Source organism: Scomber japonicus, chromosome 4 (genome assembly GCF_027409825.1).
Source record: "Scomber japonicus isolate fScoJap1 chromosome 4, fScoJap1.pri, whole genome shotgun sequence".
NCBI lineage: Eukaryota > Metazoa > Chordata > Actinopteri > Scombriformes > Scombridae > Scomber > Scomber japonicus.
Window position 1 is genome coordinate 15,858,005 of NC_070581.1, and position 19,055 is coordinate 15,877,059.

Consider the following 19,055-nt stretch of genomic DNA (forward strand, 5'->3'; position numbering starts at 1 on the left):
TTTTAATTCTTCTTCTGAACGGCAGCAAAGGATGACATTTCCCCCCCTTTTTTAAATCTCTTATTGGGATCTTTAAATAAAATGTGTGGTAGGTAACAGTTGGTGAAACTAATGTTGTTGATGGTAGCATAGCACCATTCCAAGAGGAATAAAAAATTAATGTCACAGGTAAACTAGGTTACTGCTGAATTATTCAACAAGTCCAAGAGTTTACAGCCAGCTAGCACCTGAACTTGTATGCTGATGAGAGATAATGTTAATGTGGAGGTACAATGTTGACCATGTTCATCATCTTTAATTTAGCAGTACAACTGAAAATGATGTGAGTGTCATTAAATTTGAAGGTATTTGGTCAATTAAAATGTTATTTGGTGGTGCTAAATAAGGAAAAATAAGGGATTGTGGAAATTCATTCAAAATCCATGTGAACCTCACGGTGGTGCCAGAGGACAAGTCAGGGGAACACAAAGATCACTAGCATTCATCACCATGGAGCAATACATATCTGTTTAAAATGTTGGCCCAATTCATCTTTTTAGATTGTGACATTTTTAAGAAAAGTGAACAATTTGACCTGCTAGTGACTGTAGATGAAAATTTGAAGGATTTGAAGTCAGAGGATCATAAAGTCATTAGAATTCATCCTCTGGCCACCATGGACATATGTACCAAATTTCAGAGCAACAGTTGTTGAGATATTTTTAGACCAAAGTGGTGGGCCGACTATCTGACTGACATTCCCATCTTGAGATCCATATCAAGAGCACTGCTAAAAAATTGAGACTTAATTTACCGGGTTAAATTAAGGAAACAGAACAGTGAAAGAGAAAAAACACTGTAACATTCTTCCCCCTTCTGTTTAACTGATCATAATGTAAAAAGATGAGGAAGTAAACAGTTAGAGGAGGAGCTGATATTTTGTTTGTTAGAGTGTCACTATTCTAAGGAAAGAGGAAGAAATATGTCACATGTAAAGTGCAAGTACCAAGTGCATTTTAGTTCCACTTTAATAGCTTTTCTGCCTAATTATTCACATACTGAACAACTCTGGAACCAACAAGTATCCACTTCCTTAAGTAGTGTTTCTGTTGTCTTCTTTTACATGTGTAAACTACAAACAGTCTCTATGGTTGTATAACTATGCCAACCAGTCAAGTTGCATTCTGCTGCCCTGGGCGCTTGCCCAATTCGCCCATATCAGGGACTGCTACTGTGCATTCTATATCCATGTCTGTCCAGACTCATATAATATTTGTAGTGAAAACTTTAAAGATATTTAATGAAATCAAAATGTGAAATACGGTCACAGTCTGCCCTTCTGTTCCTGAGTTATGATGTTGAGTAATGGCCAGATAAGTGTTTTTGTAGAACATTATTATATCATAGCTAAACTGACCTTTGATCCTAAAATATCATCATTTCACATAATTTTCTCCTATTAGACATTTTGTGAAACTTTGTAATAATAAATGTATGAGTTCTTAAATTATGGCCAAAATCATGTTTTGACCTTGACCTTTGACCTTGAATCTAATCAGTTCATCCTTGAGTCAAAGTGGACGTTTTTGCCAAATTGATTCCCTCAAGGCGTTCCTGAGATAATAAGTTCACAAGAACAGGATGGATGGACAACTAAAAAAACATGATGCCTAAGGGTAGCACACAGGCATAAAAATGTGTCTGTCACCTCATCCTGCTGCAGCTCTTACCTATCGCCCATTACCTTTGGCGGACAATGTGTTTTAGAATTGGCTCCAAGAACCACTGACACAGCCGAATGAACAATCCTTGTTGTTGAAAAAATGGCTTCCATTAACTTGACTGGTGAATGGTCAGCCCATGCTGTGAAGTGCAGCTCTGCGCTAACTTAATGAATTAAGTGGGCAGGGAGCCAACCCTTCCTTAAGTGTTTCCAAAAGCTCGAATCATGTCAATGTCAGCCAAATCTCAAAACTGGCACAATGGATTAATTCCTGCAGGACATATATTAAGTGACGGTCACCTGTGTGGCAATCTTCAAGGGCAAAAAACTGTTAACTGGCCATTTTGCATAGCATCAGCATAAACAGTCGTCACTTTCTACATTTTCCCAGACATGGTTTCCAATGTTACTAATTACAAATGGTCCTGGGAGAATGACCTCTCCACTGTGTCCCATTACTTTAAGCCGCAGATAAAATTAGATTTAAGCAAACCTCATAAAATTGTGTATTTATGTTTTAAATGTTTTCAGAACAAACCGTATAAAGTCCCCCATGTTCTGTAAACAATGTATGAGAACTAACTCCCCTCATAAGAGTTCAGTGTTGTTGCAGTGTAATGAAAAGTCTGTCCGACCTGATATTTCTGTATCATACACTTCTGCATTGTACAATTCATCAACCAGACCAACAGAGACCATTCAAGATCCATAAATCCAACATAATACCACCTAAACAAGACTTCCTAAATTAGCGCTTGCCCTCTGTGAGAGTCAAATGAACAATAATCACTTGTGGATAAGAGAAAATTAAATGTCAGCATGGTGAAATTTCTCTTTCCTCACCTTTTCCAACCACCACCACAGTAATTAATCTTATTTCAGTTTAGCTCATCATCTCTGAGGCAGGCCCATTAAGACTCAATGGATCTTGAGAAAATATTGTAAACAGCTTAAAGGACCCAGGTAGCACCATTGTTGATGTAAAGCAGCTTCTACTGGGAGCCTGATGGGGTTCAGTGGGTTCATATCTTTCGTCATTGGAATGCATTTGGCTGGTAGCTAAGTCGGGTAAATGAAAGCCAAAAACATCAGGGGTCAAAGGAGAAGTGAGGCTCAGGTTTCAAGGAGGAAGGATGTCATGTGATGATGCTTCATGCATCCTGACCGTGATGAAGGACATGATGTTGAATAATTTGGGTGACACGTTGATACCATCTGAAAAATGTTGCAACTGTGAGGTTAGGCAAGAAATAAACAACAAAGATATCGAAAAGAATGAATTCATGATACAAGGATCATGAGGTGGTGTATGTATTCAAGTGAATCGAGCACTGACAGAAAAATTATTGTCATTTTATTTACTACATTTAAATTAGATGGTCCCATGTAGACAAGTTTCTTTCATACAAATATGAATACTGCCAAACTTATACTTTAAATACACTGAAAACTTATTTTAATGCTTAAGTCAAATATTACAGAATTCATTTCAATTCTTGTTTTAATAACTTTGTAAAATAATAATATAGAAACTTCTCAAATAAAACATGACTTTTGTTCTACATTATTCATGTAATATTTGTATGTACAATATATATTTAACGTCACTTTTTTTTTGACGTTACTCTTTGAACTAGCTCGGATGTGAACTCAAAGTGATCACAACTGCTGTTTCCTTAGAGACAAAAAATAATATTTACCATCTTTCAAGCCTTCAGATCACGTGAGTCTGATCAGTGACAATGACTAAAAGAAGTTCAAACTAATTTACAGTACATCCATTACCCAAAGTGAGTTTTTTTTCTTCTAGAACACGTACAAAGAACTGATATGAAGATGAAGCAATTTCCCCCCATAAACACAATACTTCAATACTCAGTGGAGCAAAATAAGTGCTGGATATTAATTTCAGTTGTGAACTCAGAATGTGAATGAATGTACCCTGTTCATGATAAATAAAGTTGCTTATTAAAAGAAGTTATTTGGCATTTTAAAGTTTGATATATCACACATCAGGGAATCCACAAATCCACAAAATAATTAATCCCCAAATACGCTTGTGGACAGTCAGGCAGCATCACCTTTATCATCCAGAATGCTGGCATGTGAGACAGATGTGCCTCCACCTGCAGAATCTCCAACCCTCTCAGCACTTGCTGTAATGAGGTTCAATGTGAAGCTGAGACAGACCACCACGCCCCTCTTGTCAACCCCCGTCTTCCCATCCGCAGAATCAAGCGTCATCATCTATCAGTCCGGGCTCGGCTGGTGCTTTATTCCTCTATATGGGTGGAAGGGTCTTCTCCTGGCAGCAGCCTGTGAGGGACGTCATGCGACTGCTCTGCCTCTGCTTGACACTTGGAGCAGCAGCAGAGTGCATCGCAGAGGCGTTTGCGGATTGGCTGAGTAAAAAACACAAACATGATGCAGTTGGCAGCTCCCTGTAAGGTGTTCCCAATTCCCTGTTGAGTCAAAAGAAAAGTCATTAATGGAAGTGTAGCGACAGATTCGATTTTAAGTGACAAATAATGTAATAATGATTATTATGTTCTTGACATTTGAAAGAAAAGCCGCTTAATGAGTTGAGAACGTAAGTAATGATATTTTGTATTTTACTTTTTTATGAATTGTTGCATCGTTCTCTCATCAAATAGAATTATCGAATAGAATATACACACTCCATTTAGATGTTTTTCAGAAGTCATTATGCTACTTTTTAGTTGTTCAATTCAGGAACTTCTCATGATGAATGAGTGATGACAACACACATACACCACATGTATGTGCTGCACACAAACGTAAAATTACAAAAAGAGGAAATGTGGATTACAGGGGATAGACCTCTCAAATAAACATCATCTACACTCACATGTAGCGTCATCAGCACTGGGTGCAGTTTTAATGGAGACTTGGCCAGCACCAGTATGAAGCGCACTGTGCTCCAAATGCGCAGGGCGATGAAGATAATGGGGATGAGTGTCAGCTTCACATCAGCCATGGAGGAGAAGGAGTGTGTTGGAGGCCTGTTGGCCAAGATGGGACGGTATTCTGACAGGGCGGCATGCTGCATCAGATAATGAACACAAGTATTTGATTCATGACAACATGAAGCACAAAAGCAACATTTATGAAAAGAGAATGAGATGTGTCAGCTATGATAGCAGGTAATGTTCTAGGTTATTCCTTCAACAGACAACTAATCTACAACTATTTTGATAATCAAATATCAAGTTTTATGTGTCATTCATGATAGTACGCTGAATATCTTTATGATTTTAGACTATTAATCCACAAAACTATTATTTAGTGAACTCAGAAAATAATCTGCTGATTAATCAGTAATGCAAATAATCATTAGTTGCAACCCTAAACCAGACATGATGCTGTGGGATAAAAACATGTTATACAAATGAATAAAAAATGTTGGGTTTAGGGTCCCTTTTGTTTGTTAGCTGGATGTCTTTAACTTCAGAGGCTGTGGGCCAACAAACAACTTTTTGATGCAGATTCAGGACTGTTTATTCAGAGGATTTCTTAACATTATGAGATTTTTCTACTACCTACTTACAAAGATGATGATTCAAAAATTTTGGAAATGGAAATTTTATATTTCTGTCCATTAGACCAACACATTTGGACAGTTGTATGATGTTTGTCTGTGTTAAATAATGAGAAAATTCTTGATGCCTTTGCGAGTGGTGTCGTAGGAGCTAACGTGTCTGGTAAAAACATGGTTTGGTCCCCACCGCTGTGTGAATGTGCCTCTTGATCAGGATGTATAGGATGGGGAGGATGAGGTAAGCCAGGAACTCCCAGATCTTTCCAGTCACGAGCATCCACAGGACTCGGTCAGTAGCAGAAATGCTGATCCAGCACCAGCCCACCGACACCTCTGACGCATCGTAGCCAATCTTGCCCAGTGACACGGCTGCAATAGTGATGACCAGAGGAATACCCCAGCTAGGGAAAAAGGGTTTAGAGGAATAAGCATAACTTCCTCAAAAGGTCAACATCCTATTTTTAAATACTTCTACGAACTGTGTATGTTTGGTGGGTTCAATACCAACAAAACATGTGACACCATGTGATAGATTATCTTGTGCTTAAGGCTTGTTGCTGTTGCATAGTGCACACTGCAAAGTCACGGTCGTTGTTTTAGCTCTGCACATCATAAAAAACACAAAATGACTTCAGCATTTTGAGAGGCAGTGTTTCCTCCTGAAACATCACCTCTGTTCCTAAAACAATACCTGGCAGATCATTATAAATAACACTCTCCTTAAGGCCTCGTTGTTTGTGTGTTAGGTACACAAGCCTCTATGAATGGCTCTGTTGTACCATCTTCAACTCAATGGAGCATTTGAGAATTCAGAGAAACAAAATTAGAATGACAACCACAGACACTGCAGCGAGGCGTACCCAGGGGCGAAAATGTTCTGGTGTCCAAAAATAGCTCAATTATACAGCGCTAGACCAGAGGGAACCGACTCCCTCTTTACATCTTCACAATCAACATGCACAGCTCATTACTGTAACGAAGGAAAATTGACACAAAAGGATGAAACATGGGTGCTGATTCAAGCTTTCAAGGTGAAGTCTAGATTTATTAAAAAAAGATTCTTTCCAAACCTTTAAAAAAAGATAACCATTAAAGTATATAATCATGTTTAATTAGGGCCAAAACAGTTTGGGAATTATGATTTTTAAAAACATTTTGCAAAATTGTACCAAAAAGACAGACAGACATGATATCATTAGGCAGAATTTCAATCATCAAATCTAAAACTTTTTGGATGATCTAAACTAAAATTGTTAACGTGTATATGTCTGCTCACTGAAAAGCATTTGTGATAACTGACATAAACTGATCTTCCTGTTTCAGGGATGTTATCAAGCGTACACCTGCTGTGGAACAAATGTGAAAGCAGATTGAAAATGTGATGCCAAAAATAAATGATGTTCTCTCTGTATTTGAGTTGGAAAATATCTGCTCATCTACAGTCCCCTCACGATGATCATTGGAAGGACAGACTGTAGTGACAATTATGTTTTCTAGGCACAAATCCTGCAGATGGAGATTCCCTACAGACTTGAACAACTCATGGGACACTGTGATAGCAGCCCAGTGGTGAGTGATTGTACTGGGATGTGGTGATTGTATGTGATAGACAAATGAATATCACTTGATCCTCTGATGGTTGTAGTCTAGAAACTGGTCTGGAGCCAGAGGTTGTAAGGCCACCTGCCATACTGGAGGTTCATTTGTTTTCATTTGTGTCTGTCTGTCACATCTTTTAACTTTATTATGTGGATTTTATTCAGTCTTATGTGTGTGCAAAAAAATCTGCTTTGCTTTATAAACACATATTGATGTTTAGTAGTTTCTGCAACAGTCTTCTCCATAAATACCAGGATTTCTTTCAGTGTCAGTCGGACATATCCAATAAATTGTTTTTTCAATCTGAATAAATCCCTGATGACTTGTTGCCATGGAACTATGGCTGTTAACACAGTTCAATAGCCTCCCCAGGGATGGCTAGTAAGATTTAAGATTAGTCTTTGTGTTTTTCTGAGAAGCAAGCCTCTTTGGGTGTTTTACACACAACATAAAAGCAAAATATCCTGTTTTGCTATCCTATCCTGTCCTGTGCGAGGCAGGTGGCAGATGTTAAAAACACAATTCAAATGTAGTTTTAGAGTAGATTTTCTTTAATAGTTGGCAGTGCAGCAGGCAGTCGTATCCCAAGCAGCATGAGTATACATGTTGCAGTAACTGAAGTTAGCATTTTAACCAACTAGTCCCAGTCCCGTCTGGCCTGTACTTTCTCACAATATCACTTGTTACTCATGGGAGACAGTGAGTCACTGTAGGCTCCAGTCTGTCCAACATGTGAGGAAAAATGGGGCGCAATTCATGAGAAATGATGCTGTGTTCTAGGAAACTGCTGTTTTACAATCAGCAAGTTCTGTGACATTGTATGGTTTACACCTAACCAAGAAACATATAACTATTTAGCTGGAACTTATGAATTATGTTGCAACTAACCACGGCTGCTGCGGGACAGGCAGTAATCGAGGGAGAAAATGACACAACAATGATCTGCAATTCAGTTTAGTTTAGTTAGTTTTACATTGTTCATTGTAGTTTTTATTTAGTTTTCGTTTTTTTTAAATTGTAGTTTTTATTTTAATTTCAGTTAACTAAATTATTTTTTCATTACTAGTTTTAGTTTTAGTTAACTATAATAAACCTGATCTGTGCAACTCTTTGATAATTTACTACTGGCTCTAATGCCTGTAGAATTGTGATATCTTGATGACAAATCACAAAATCACTGTAAACTTATGCTATAGTCAGTGAGTGATAATGATGATGGAGTGATGCGTTTGGGGGATGCATTTTGTTTGGATCAGGTAAAGGACCAGAGTGTTTTAAAGATTTAGGGGAATATATATATATCATAGCTATAAATGGCACCCATTCAGTTCAATAAGAATTACTCGGCTGGCACATATGCAAAAAAAGTATAGCTTTTGGGATTGCTTCTGTTTTGTGACCCATTGAATATGTGCAGTAGTGTTTGCCCGGCAGGCCCCATCCTCGCTCATAGACTTTACATTGTGATGACATCAAAGGTTTTCTCATTTTTCTAATTTTACAATTATAAAATCCTCATGGATCAAAAATCCATCATAGAAAGAGTCATATTTAACCTTTATACATCCTTGGATGTATTGTAAGAACCGAACCGGGCTACATTGCTCAGCCTTGCAGACAATTTTCCCAGTGGCCACTCACGGTATTGGAGCAAAATCCTCCTCCAGCCCAAAAACCTTTTACTATAGGCCACCGCCTCTGTAGAACTGTTGACAGGATACCTCTAATTACAAACAAGGTGAGCAAGGTTATGAGTCTTTCTATTATGATTTTTTGATGAATGGAGGATTATTTGTAAAACTACCTCAAAAAACCATGATCATGGTCATCACAATGAAATATGTAGGCCTATGGACTGAGCAGGATGACTACTGCACATATTATTATTAAAGTTTATTTAATAGGGACAGATGCAATATAGGTTACAACAACTGTCTGATGCAAATATCACAATGTTTATAGCTAATATTCAGTGGGCAACACAATGCAGAGGCAAACCTGTCTGGTACCAAGTTCTTAATATAGCCTACATCCATTAGGTCCTCTTCTATGGAGCCCACCATCTTTCTACTGTAGCCCAAAACGGACAAACCAAACACTGGTTGTAATAAGGGGCTTTTTGCGTTTTTCGCAGCCACCGTATGACCCCTACACCCCTGAAGGGAGAGGGGGTGGTGTATACAGTTGGTTACAATCTGCAACCTTAACGCTAGATGCCACTATAATCCTTCACACCGGATCTTTAACGTGACGGTCAGCGTAGCACCCCAAAAAAACAAAACAATACTACAAGCCACGCGCTTACCTGACCATGTGGAAAAACAACACCAAGCTGTCAGCGACCCTCTGGTTGGACCTCACTATGAAGACGTAAAGATAAATGGCGATGGCCACAGTCCAGAAAAAAGAACTGGTGTTGGCGAAAGTTGATATCGCTCCTTGAACGATACATTCATTTGAATTAACCGTAAACGCACTCCAGACCCCGTAAGCGTAGGATGCCGCGGAGAGCCAATCAGACACGGAGAGGAAGACCAGAAGCTTCCGCGGAGTCGTCCTCAAATCTGACCAACAAATGTAGGTGAGGATGATGAGCGAGGAGCCCACGAAGGACAGCGCGCACGAGCACAACACGACCACCTGCTCAGACAGGTACACAACTGTCTCATTGTCGATCGCCATCATGTGATTGGACATGAGACACTACACTATCGCTCCATATTTACGACTCTCAAACACTTCCACCAGAGTTTAGACATGACTGAAGTTTCTCCGCGTTAACTTTCTCTTTAAGTCGAGCGACATTGAGTGCAGAGTCTACTGGGGAAGTGAGACCTAACAAACAGCTTCCACTGAAGCCACGCAAAACTTTTCTCTCAGTGTTTAACCCCTCCCTCCCTGCCTCACTTCTCTGTTGTTGCACCAACCGGAACCTAAAGCTGCAGTCAGAGTCAGCTGCTGCAATGGCCAGTCTCTATTTTTGGCTCCAATGATGTTTACTAGTGTTGTGACCCTAGCTATGTACCCAAAGATTGTCATGGGAGAATAAATAACCTTTTACACGTTTTCCTGTTGGAAAATATTATAGCTGATAAAAAATTTTAATTCGATTCTCACATGAAAAAAATGTCAAACTTTACAACAACTGGTCCACTCTTTGTTAAAGTTTGACAATATATTAATATTAAAGATGTTGTTTTAAAAAAAATCTTATAGTGATCATAATAATAATAAATAAATAAAGTAATGTAAAGTACCAGTCATACACAGTTCCTCTTTCAAGTGGATGGGAAGGTGTGTCCAAATGTTTGACTCTGTGAACCACTACACCAACTGCTTTACAAAACCCAATTAGTAATAACAGGTAAGAAATAACTTAAACTTCAAATAGGAAAGATGATCAATAAAGCTTTAGACATGATGATTCATAAAGAAACTGGAACCCAGTGGCATGCAAGCACCAGTGACATAAGGTGACGTTCCAGTTAAAATCCTAAAATTCTTTGAAGAAGAAAGTAAATGGACTGTGTTTATGCAGCACCTTCCTTGTGCTTCACAGTACATGCCAACATTCACCTATTCACACACACACATTCATACACAAAGTTCCAACTTGCTCACTCACACACTCACACAGACCGATGGCGCAGCCTTTGGGAACAATGTGGGGTTCCTGCTCTACCTCCTGAGTCACAGCTGCCTCAAAGAAAGAAATGGTTTACTAATGCCAGTGAACAGGGCATTACAGTAGTAGTCATCTCCAAAATATTGTAATTAAAACTGCAACAGACAATCATTTTCCTTGCTGAGGGATATTTTAATACATTTTTCGATCAATTAATTGATAATCTGCTCAATAAAGAATGTAAAAATCTCTCAAGGTAAAGTCTTCACATTTCTTGTTGAGTCCCACTCATGCTCCTAAAACCTCTTAGTATTACACTGATAATTACCAAGAGCATTTTTAAAAAGCAGGAACATTATGACACGAAATGTGATTTTGATACTCACATCAAATGATGATTTAATAATTATCCAAATCTTGGTAGATACATTTTTTGTTGATTGATTGTTTCAGTGCTTAATCAAAGTCTTCAAGCAAACACATTTTAACTATTCCTCCACCATGAACCTGCTACCTGGTGAGTATACTGATGAAACATTACATTTAAACAATCGGGGAAACAATGCAGATCAAGCATACAGTATATGTTCAATTTTTAAAATGCACTTCAAATACGTTTCAATTTCGAACATGTAATGAATCTTTCCCGTGTTGGAAAACCTGAGACAGTCACCGTCAGTGAGCCGGCAGTGTCTCGCCAATCTGGAGCCAAAAAGGAATTGAATGAAATATGAATGAATATGAAAAAATAAATATAAAATAATAATTATAATTGGCTGCTGATCGTCAGCTTTTAGCTCAAAGTAAATTCCCTTGTTATCAAACAGTTCGTTGTGCTCACAGGCGGCCCTTGATAAAGTAAACATTTAGGAGAATTTGGAGAAAGGAATAAAATGCTGTTAATTTGTTTAGTGGTCTTGTAATTGGGGTTTACAGAAGAGTTTGGAGAGTGGAAGATTTAAAGCCATAAAGCAGTGACCTTGTGTGAGAGCAGGATTTTACTGCTCCTGCATTGCTGCAGCACTGAAAATCTGCACCACTTTTTGTGTTTGCAGCAATGCAGTGGCTCCTCGTCTTTTTCCTGCAGTCTGCAGTAAAAACACATCTGCATTGCAATCACATATGACCAGCAATCACTTTTACGATACGCAGTGTTCTCCACTCACAATAAATCCACAAAAGATTCTGAGCTCACCATACTTTCAGCTGCACTGCGTTTCCTTGTGTGTGTCTCTGAAAACCTAAATTAGTCTGCACCTGGTACCCGAGTCATTTTGGCTCAATCTGCACTCATTAGGTCTGTTGTGTTTGCACGGTATGGTGTGGTTGGTGGAAGTGGTTTACTCAACACAAGTGTTCCCTCATTACAAAACAAGTGTACACTGAAAACAAACAAGGCAAATGAATAAATCAATCTTCCATTAACTTTTAGTTACTCCGTTTTTATTTACAATTATAATTTAAGATATGAAGAAATTATTATGCTGCACCTGATAAATTAGTAAATTGCCATATTCACTGTTAATGTATTACCAACAAGAAAAATATATATAATTCATGAAACAAACATAAATTTGTTGAAGACAGCAATATGAATTTACAACGGAAAAGTAAGAAATCTGAAGTTATGGCAAGCTATATTACTGAATGAAAACGTTTTTAGGATGTCTCAATATAAAAACTACAATGAAAGTTACAAATTGCTGCAGTGTTTGAATACAACGCATCCAGGGAGGTTGTTTTCAGTCACAAGATGGCAGCAGAGGATCATAAAAGTACAAAACATACTGCTCTAGTGTGATGCTTTGATCCAACTGTTATATTGTAGAGGCTGTCAACACAAAGGTCATGCCCTCAGTCGATCTATCTTCAGTCAGGTCCTTAGCTCCTGTAATCTGACATTTATTTCTACAGTGTCAGCACATGTTAAAAACTTACAGTAGCAGCAGGATCCATGTTTGCTGCAATGCTGATGAGCGTTTTTCCTCCTCGTCTTGGTATTTTTTCCCTGTGATGGCTCTGATCCCGGGGCCTCTTATTGCGAAGAATTTCTGCGGCAGTATACTTGCTGATTGCTTCGTTCTCACTCCTCACAACAACCAGCTAAGACACTGCCAGAGAAACACCCACAGCAGCCGTATGCGTCCGCCCATCCCTGACACGATCCCAGTGGGCCTTTGCCACGCACCTCCACCTGTGAATCTGGCACTGCGGACAATCTCACTTTTCACGGCCAGGTTTGTGGAGGTGGTGGTTTTGCTGGAAGCCGACGGCCTCACACTAAAAGCCCCCCCTGGGAGTGGTGTGGTCCTGCGCCAGTGGCCGGAAGCTCTACAGGAGAGAAACAGGAAATAAGGGTTTAATAACAGTCGCTTTATGGTACAAACTGCATTTGACCTGATAAATTTCCACGTAGAATTGAAAAATGAATATCTGGATGGATTCACTTTCTTTTTAGAAATCTTGAATTAATAATAAAAGAGACGTCCTCCTCTGCCCATCTCAGTTTTATATAACTGCGGTGCATTGATGAGTCTACGGCCCGCTGCCCAAAGTGACCCAAATCTTGCTCCCAAAAACATTCTTGATACTCTTCTTGGCTTTTTGTGCAGCATCACTTTAAGTGTACACAACTTGGGCAAACACAAACACCCCTGAACTAAGAATAGACTTGCCATGACTCATGATTTTGCAACAAAAAGCTCAGTTTGATTTACCTCTCATCTACTTGTATGTGTGTGTGTGTGACTGTTCACATGGGCGCCATATAATGCAAAGGCCTGTGCGTGTTTACCTAAAGGGAGATCAAGTAAAATCCTGTGGCTCTCAGTTGCGTTTGCTCGCTGCAGTGCTATTTTGGGCCAGCTGACCATTCCATACTGTCCTCTCCCTGTGGACTCTGCCTTGCTGACAGGACAACATGGATACTAGAGAGTGATCTGCACTCACAGGCAAATGAGCAAAGATGGGGAATTATGAAGGAGAAAGAGGGAGGTCTCAGAGGGATGGAAAATATACAGTTGGATGAATGTCCTCTGTTGAAATCTGCTAGGCTATTTGTAGCACTTCATGTCTGCTTTTGGTGTATTTTGTGACGCATTTCTGGTTGTATAACTGAAAATTCCTTGCTTATTGGTGGTTGGAGCATTTTGACCCTATCTGATGCTAAAGGAAGAATTTTGAGTCTTCTAAGAAAGATGTGTTTGATGCTCTGATGCAAATTTTGTCCCCACATGCCTGCTGATGCTTGCGCTTAATATTTATTTATGTGGCCTGTCCTCATCTTTCACACAGATACAAGTGATGTCCGCAGACAAACATAGAGACACTTTGTGACCTACTCTTAGCTGCCAAACGGCTGCATCTTTGTCTCATTGTGGCGAGCCAGACGCTGCCTTCGCTGAGCACATGATGACAGGAATTCCTTCCTGCCCAGGGCTTGATGTAATCCCTAATACAGGATTGAGGAATGCCAGTGAAAACAACACCCTGCTTGCTAAATGAATGACTGACTGCCTCACTGCTTCACACAGCAAACAGCAGCGGCAGCAGGAGCAGTAACGAGCCTCGACTCATAAACCTGTCCGTAAATATGTGTCAGGCCTCAGGCTGGGTTTAGCTTCACTGGCAGATTTTTGTCTTCCTGTTTCTGTTGGACAAACAAACAACGGTTGGGGGAAATCGGTTTACAAATATTAGTGTGATTATTTAATAAGCGACAGACAAGAATATTTAAATTGACTCAAAGGTACGGAAAAATGATTTTCAGGGTGCCAGGTTAAAAGTCATGTTAAACAAATTTTAACTTAGAATTATCAAAGCTGTATTTGATTTTTGATTCTTAATGATAATAATAGAAGGTGATAAACCTTGTTTACATTGTCAAAAGTGGTGCTAAATAATTTTTTCACATTCACACCTATATTATATTAAAATCATATTTAATTTATAATACTTAAGTTATAAAGATATTTATTTAGGTCAGTTTGGCTCATATTATAGCTGATAAAGGTGTGATTTTGGTATTTGTATTGATCATCTTAGGTATCTTATTGACACCTGTATTGCACATTGAACTGAACTTTGTGCCATGTCAAATCAGGTATTGATAGAAAAAATAGAAAAACCATTTTTTTTAATGTATCAGAGAATCAGAAGTGTCAGTGTCAAATGTGCACTTAGTGTTTGTCTCAAAGTGGCATTTGTTGAAGTAACCATGGGATTGACTCCTTATAAATTCACAGTTATTTACATGTTCAACCTACATTCAACAATCCTCCTCAGCAGTGCTATAGATCAGATCTCCCAAACACACACATACACACTCTGAGCCCACCTACACTTTCCGGATTTGCAGGATCCCTTTCCTGTCAGGCCCGAGCTTCTAAAAACTCACACACTCACTTCACATCTCTGCTCTCCTTGCTCCTCTCTGTGCTGTGCATTTCTTAGTTGCTCCAGTGTCAACGCTTTAACGGTCACGCTTCCCTGCTCCAGTCCCATTCCACAAACATAATCACCTTATGGCTAACAATGACATTACAGTATTTTACTGTAGAGCCACGTTTCTGAACAAGGTTACACATGACACTCACACTGATGGCATGCCTGCTGAGCTTAGCCCCTCATCTGTTTGTTAATAGCATAGGCAGGTAGATTGATTCAGCTTTAATTTAAGATTTTTAGCTTCAAATGAACTATTCAAAACCTTTTGAGGCAAGTCGATGAAATGAAAATGAAAATGATTAGAAGTGATAAAAGATAAAAGTGTAGTCTCTACCTTTCCTGTTAATTTTTCAACTTAATATAAACTGAAATCTTTTTTACTGGGTGTGCATCAGTTTCATCAGTATCCACCTATGTCAAACTGCAGTGTGTTAATAATTCAATGGTTTTTGAGTCTTTCTCACAGTGTGTGCTACCCCTGGTTACCAGAAAACAAGAGTTGCCCCAGTTACTATCTGTTTGCCTGACCACACACACAGGTAAAACACACAGATCATAGTACACGACACTAAATTATTATCATTTGAGTCACTTAAGTGATTAACGTATGTGAGGCTCCACCTGAATACAAGTTGATCAGTAACGTGTTGCGATTATGTCTGATTATGTCTTTACCTGCTTTTCTGTGTGCTGTATGTTTATTCTTGTGACGTGTTCCTGACTCATACACTGATGCTGCTTCTCCTATTTGAATCAAAATTTGATCGTCATTCTGTGAGCAGCTGCGAGAAAGTGAGGAGCTCTTTTCTTGATGGTGTCTGCTTTTTGGGAAGGAGAGGCGGCCTGCTGGGTCTCCTGATGGAAACCGGCTGTCATTCTAAACCGAGGAGAAAACAACAACAACAACAACAAATGGCTGGAGCAGAATCTGGTCAGACAATGACCGTCCAGTCCTTGTGGACTTGTGAAAGGGTCAGTGGTTGTGCTCTGTGTGTGTGGAGGTTACTGTGCCGCTGTGTTTGGTATCTGCATTCGGTAACCTTTTGTATAGTTACCATGGTGTCATCTTAGCATCAGGACTCCGCTTGGATGCTTTCACAACACTGATAGCTGCACAGTTCAAATGAACCTTTTCTCATTTCTACATCAATCAACTCACACAAGCCTGGTTTAGCAGACGTGAGGGCCTCAGTGTAACATCTCTCAATTTCCCCACACTAGAGGTGTGCTGTGTTCCTCTTTGCAATAAAAATTAACCGTCATTCACAGGAGGGCTCAGCTGTAATATTATATGTCAGAGGTTTTAATCCATGAACAGTTTTGACACTCACCAGGCAGCGTGGCAGCAGTGGAGCTCCTCCATCCATGCTTGTCTCCAGCGAGTGCACGCCGGTGTTGACACCAACAGGAGCTTGTCCATTGTGTGGGTCACTTCACACTGTCAAACTGTTGACCAGGAGCCTCTTCTCTCTCTCTCTCTCCCTCCCGCTTTCACTGGCTGTGTCCCTCTGCTTCACTCAGGCTGCACAACAAGTCAAGGCATGTTCCAACACACCACCAACAGCCGGACGGGTGTATGAGCCTGCTCCTAGACCAGAGGGGGAGGAGCAGAGGATCAGAGAGGGGGGGAAACCCAGAAAGGACCCAGCATGACTCAGCCTGCTGCTTCAATCGGTTAGCATACACAGCTTTCAGTTTGAACACTTTAACATGAGGGAGTTATTGTTTAAAGGTACATTAAGATAAATGTATCTGTATAAAGAGGCCTTATAGATCGCCTCACTAAAGCAGAGATGAGGAGATTGACGATGGCAACTGACTGAAGGAGTGATAAAGAGAAGATTTTTGAATTGGACTGACATGTCAAAACATAAAGCTGGAGTCGAGTTTTCCTGCAGTAGCATTAGTATGAATTTTAAGACTGAAGAAATCTAAGGGAATGCATGTGCAAAGATATGAAACACTGAAATATTAACGTTTTCCTGGAGCAGTGATGTTTAATGCCGAAGCTATTTATTCATACAGCAGAGAAAGAATCCTCTTCCAAATCAGAGAGCTACTCATATACAAATGTGCCTTGCGTGCTGTTTAGTTCTTGACACATTAAACCGCAATGTGCAGATTCATCACCATCCATGAGCTGCTAATTATGCAGAGCTGCTTTGATGCTAGCCGTGTTTTTTTTTTTTAACTAGAGGAGGGGTGAAGCTAGTTCATCACTGCTGTAGTGGAAGTTGATCACTAGGCAGATTTTGGGTGCAGCGGCAGGAACCAGCTCAGCAAAACTCACCTGCTACAATATGGTTTCAGTCTGGCTGCCTGAGCATCTGTCTCTAAAGCACCGTACTGTACTGTGCATCACTGGTGCTGCTCTTCACTGCATCAGTCAACACACTGATGACCTTATCAATTAAAGAGCAAAGTCACTATGATGTTAGAAAGAACTCAAAGCACTCTTGGCGCTGCTTGGAGGTTTGTCCCACCCGCCCTCGCTGACTGAAAACAGAAAAGCAGAGCAACTTTATAAAGGAGCAGAACAGGCGTATTTGCCTGCAGAATTAATTTATTGGAAGTAGTGATGCGGCACTGCACTGCACAGCAGCGTTTTGACAAAGTGCCAGCAGTAGTTTCACCTACTGTGCAGCTTCTTAATTTATGGAAGCATGAACTATCTGTTTGCACAGAGTGAAATATGGACAACCATTGAGCAGGCCCACTTACAGGAAATTCTTCTCTGCACCTTCGCTAAATCACCACATTATACTGTTAATTTATTCGTCTTCCTACCTGGGACACATAATGCAGCCGAGGCCCCAAAACTTGCATCTGTGTCAGTATGGGGGGAGTGAGGAGGAGGGTGGAGAGGAACCCCTAGCCCAGCAAGTTAAAAGCTTGCTGCATTGATTACATCATCGGAACCGGAAAGTGCTGGAATGGGACAATGCACCATCAGAGGTAGGGGGAGGGTAGGGGTAGGGGGGGGGGGACAACCGGCTAATCTCACCATTGCCTCCCTGTGGAGCTCCATGAGCTGTGTGTGCATGTATGTCTTTCTCTTTCTCCTCTGTCTCTAAACTCAGCATAGTCCGGTCCAGAGCAAAATGGCCTGCTCTCCCTCACATTCACCACCACTGTGTCACGTGACCGAAGGACCGTCTGTGTCTGAGAGAGAAGGATAGTCTTGATGTGCATCGCTGTGTTTCTCTCTGTGTGTGTGTGTATGTGTGTATGTGTGTGTGTGTGTGCTGTGAGAGGCCAGCACTGCAGGAACTCAGCTGCTGCAGGACACTGCAGGATTGCTGTTCTGCTGCTGGCTCACTGACTCTTGCTTTTTTTCCCTCTCTCTCTCTCCCCCTCTCTCCCTCTCTCTGTCCTCATCTCTCTTGCGCTCTTTCTCTCTCTCTCTCTCTCTCTCCCCTCATCTCTCTTGCTCTCTGTCCTCTCTCTATTCAGTCAGGCAAATTGCTCAAGGAGGATGGTGAGAGCATGTGCTGCATACTTTTTCAGGAGGGGAAGGGGGGGGGGTGAGTGGAGGAGAAAGGAGGAGGAAAGGGAGGAGGGGGGGATCATAGAGGTGCAAAGCATGCTGGTGAGGCGCTGTGCTGGGCAACTGTACCTCTGAGAGAGACTACAGTAGAGAAATTGGAGACGAGGAAGGAGGAGGAGGGGAGAGATGGGAGGCGGGGGGAGGGCAGAAGTGAGGTGCAAGGAACATCAGGTGAGTGCGGCAATTTCCTTTGCTGGCAGTGCAGCACCCACCCTCAGGGAAAGTGTGAGCAGGAGAACTGCAGATGTTCCAAGATGATGTCAGGCTCCGGATGTGGCGCGGACCTTTAGTGCAGTTTGCTATCACTCTGCTCCCTCTTGCTAGCCTTTCTGCAGTGGGGAGAAATCCAAAGGCCTAAGAGCCGCTCTGGACGTCTGCCTCACAAAGCGCCAGCTGACGACGCAGGGCTGGCCTTTTCAAGGTCTTAGCACAGTTACCTGAGGTGAACTCAGAGCTGACCGCACACAGGCCAACTGACCTGACTGGATTCATCATTCAGACCTCCCAGACAAGTTTCAGAGTAAATTTTGAATACTGACTCACCTTCATATGAAATGCCCCCCCCCCATAAACTATT

General features: G+C 40.7%; 2 protein-coding genes across 2 annotated transcripts in view; both read right to left on the minus strand.

Annotated features, from left to right (window-relative positions):
- Positions 1–18,140, minus strand: part of eno1a (enolase 1a, (alpha)) — a 48,827-nt gene extending 30,687 nt beyond the window's left edge. The window contains exon 1 of the mRNA XM_053317201.1: positions 18,133–18,140. The gene's annotated coding sequence lies outside the window, so the exon portion shown is untranslated. The remainder of the gene's footprint in view (positions 1–18,132) is intronic.
- Positions 3,222–9,670, minus strand: gpr157 (G protein-coupled receptor 157). The gene is made up of 4 exons (XM_053317204.1): positions 9,166–9,670; positions 5,449–5,662; positions 4,572–4,766; positions 3,222–4,164 (listed from the first exon to the last, which is right to left on the minus strand). The coding sequence occupies exons 1-4, from the start codon at positions 9,555–9,557 to the stop codon at positions 3,976–3,978; spliced, it is 990 nt and encodes a 329-aa protein (XP_053173179.1). The 5' UTR covers positions 9,558–9,670; the 3' UTR covers positions 3,222–3,975.
- Positions 18,141–19,055: the final 915 nt, after the last annotated feature.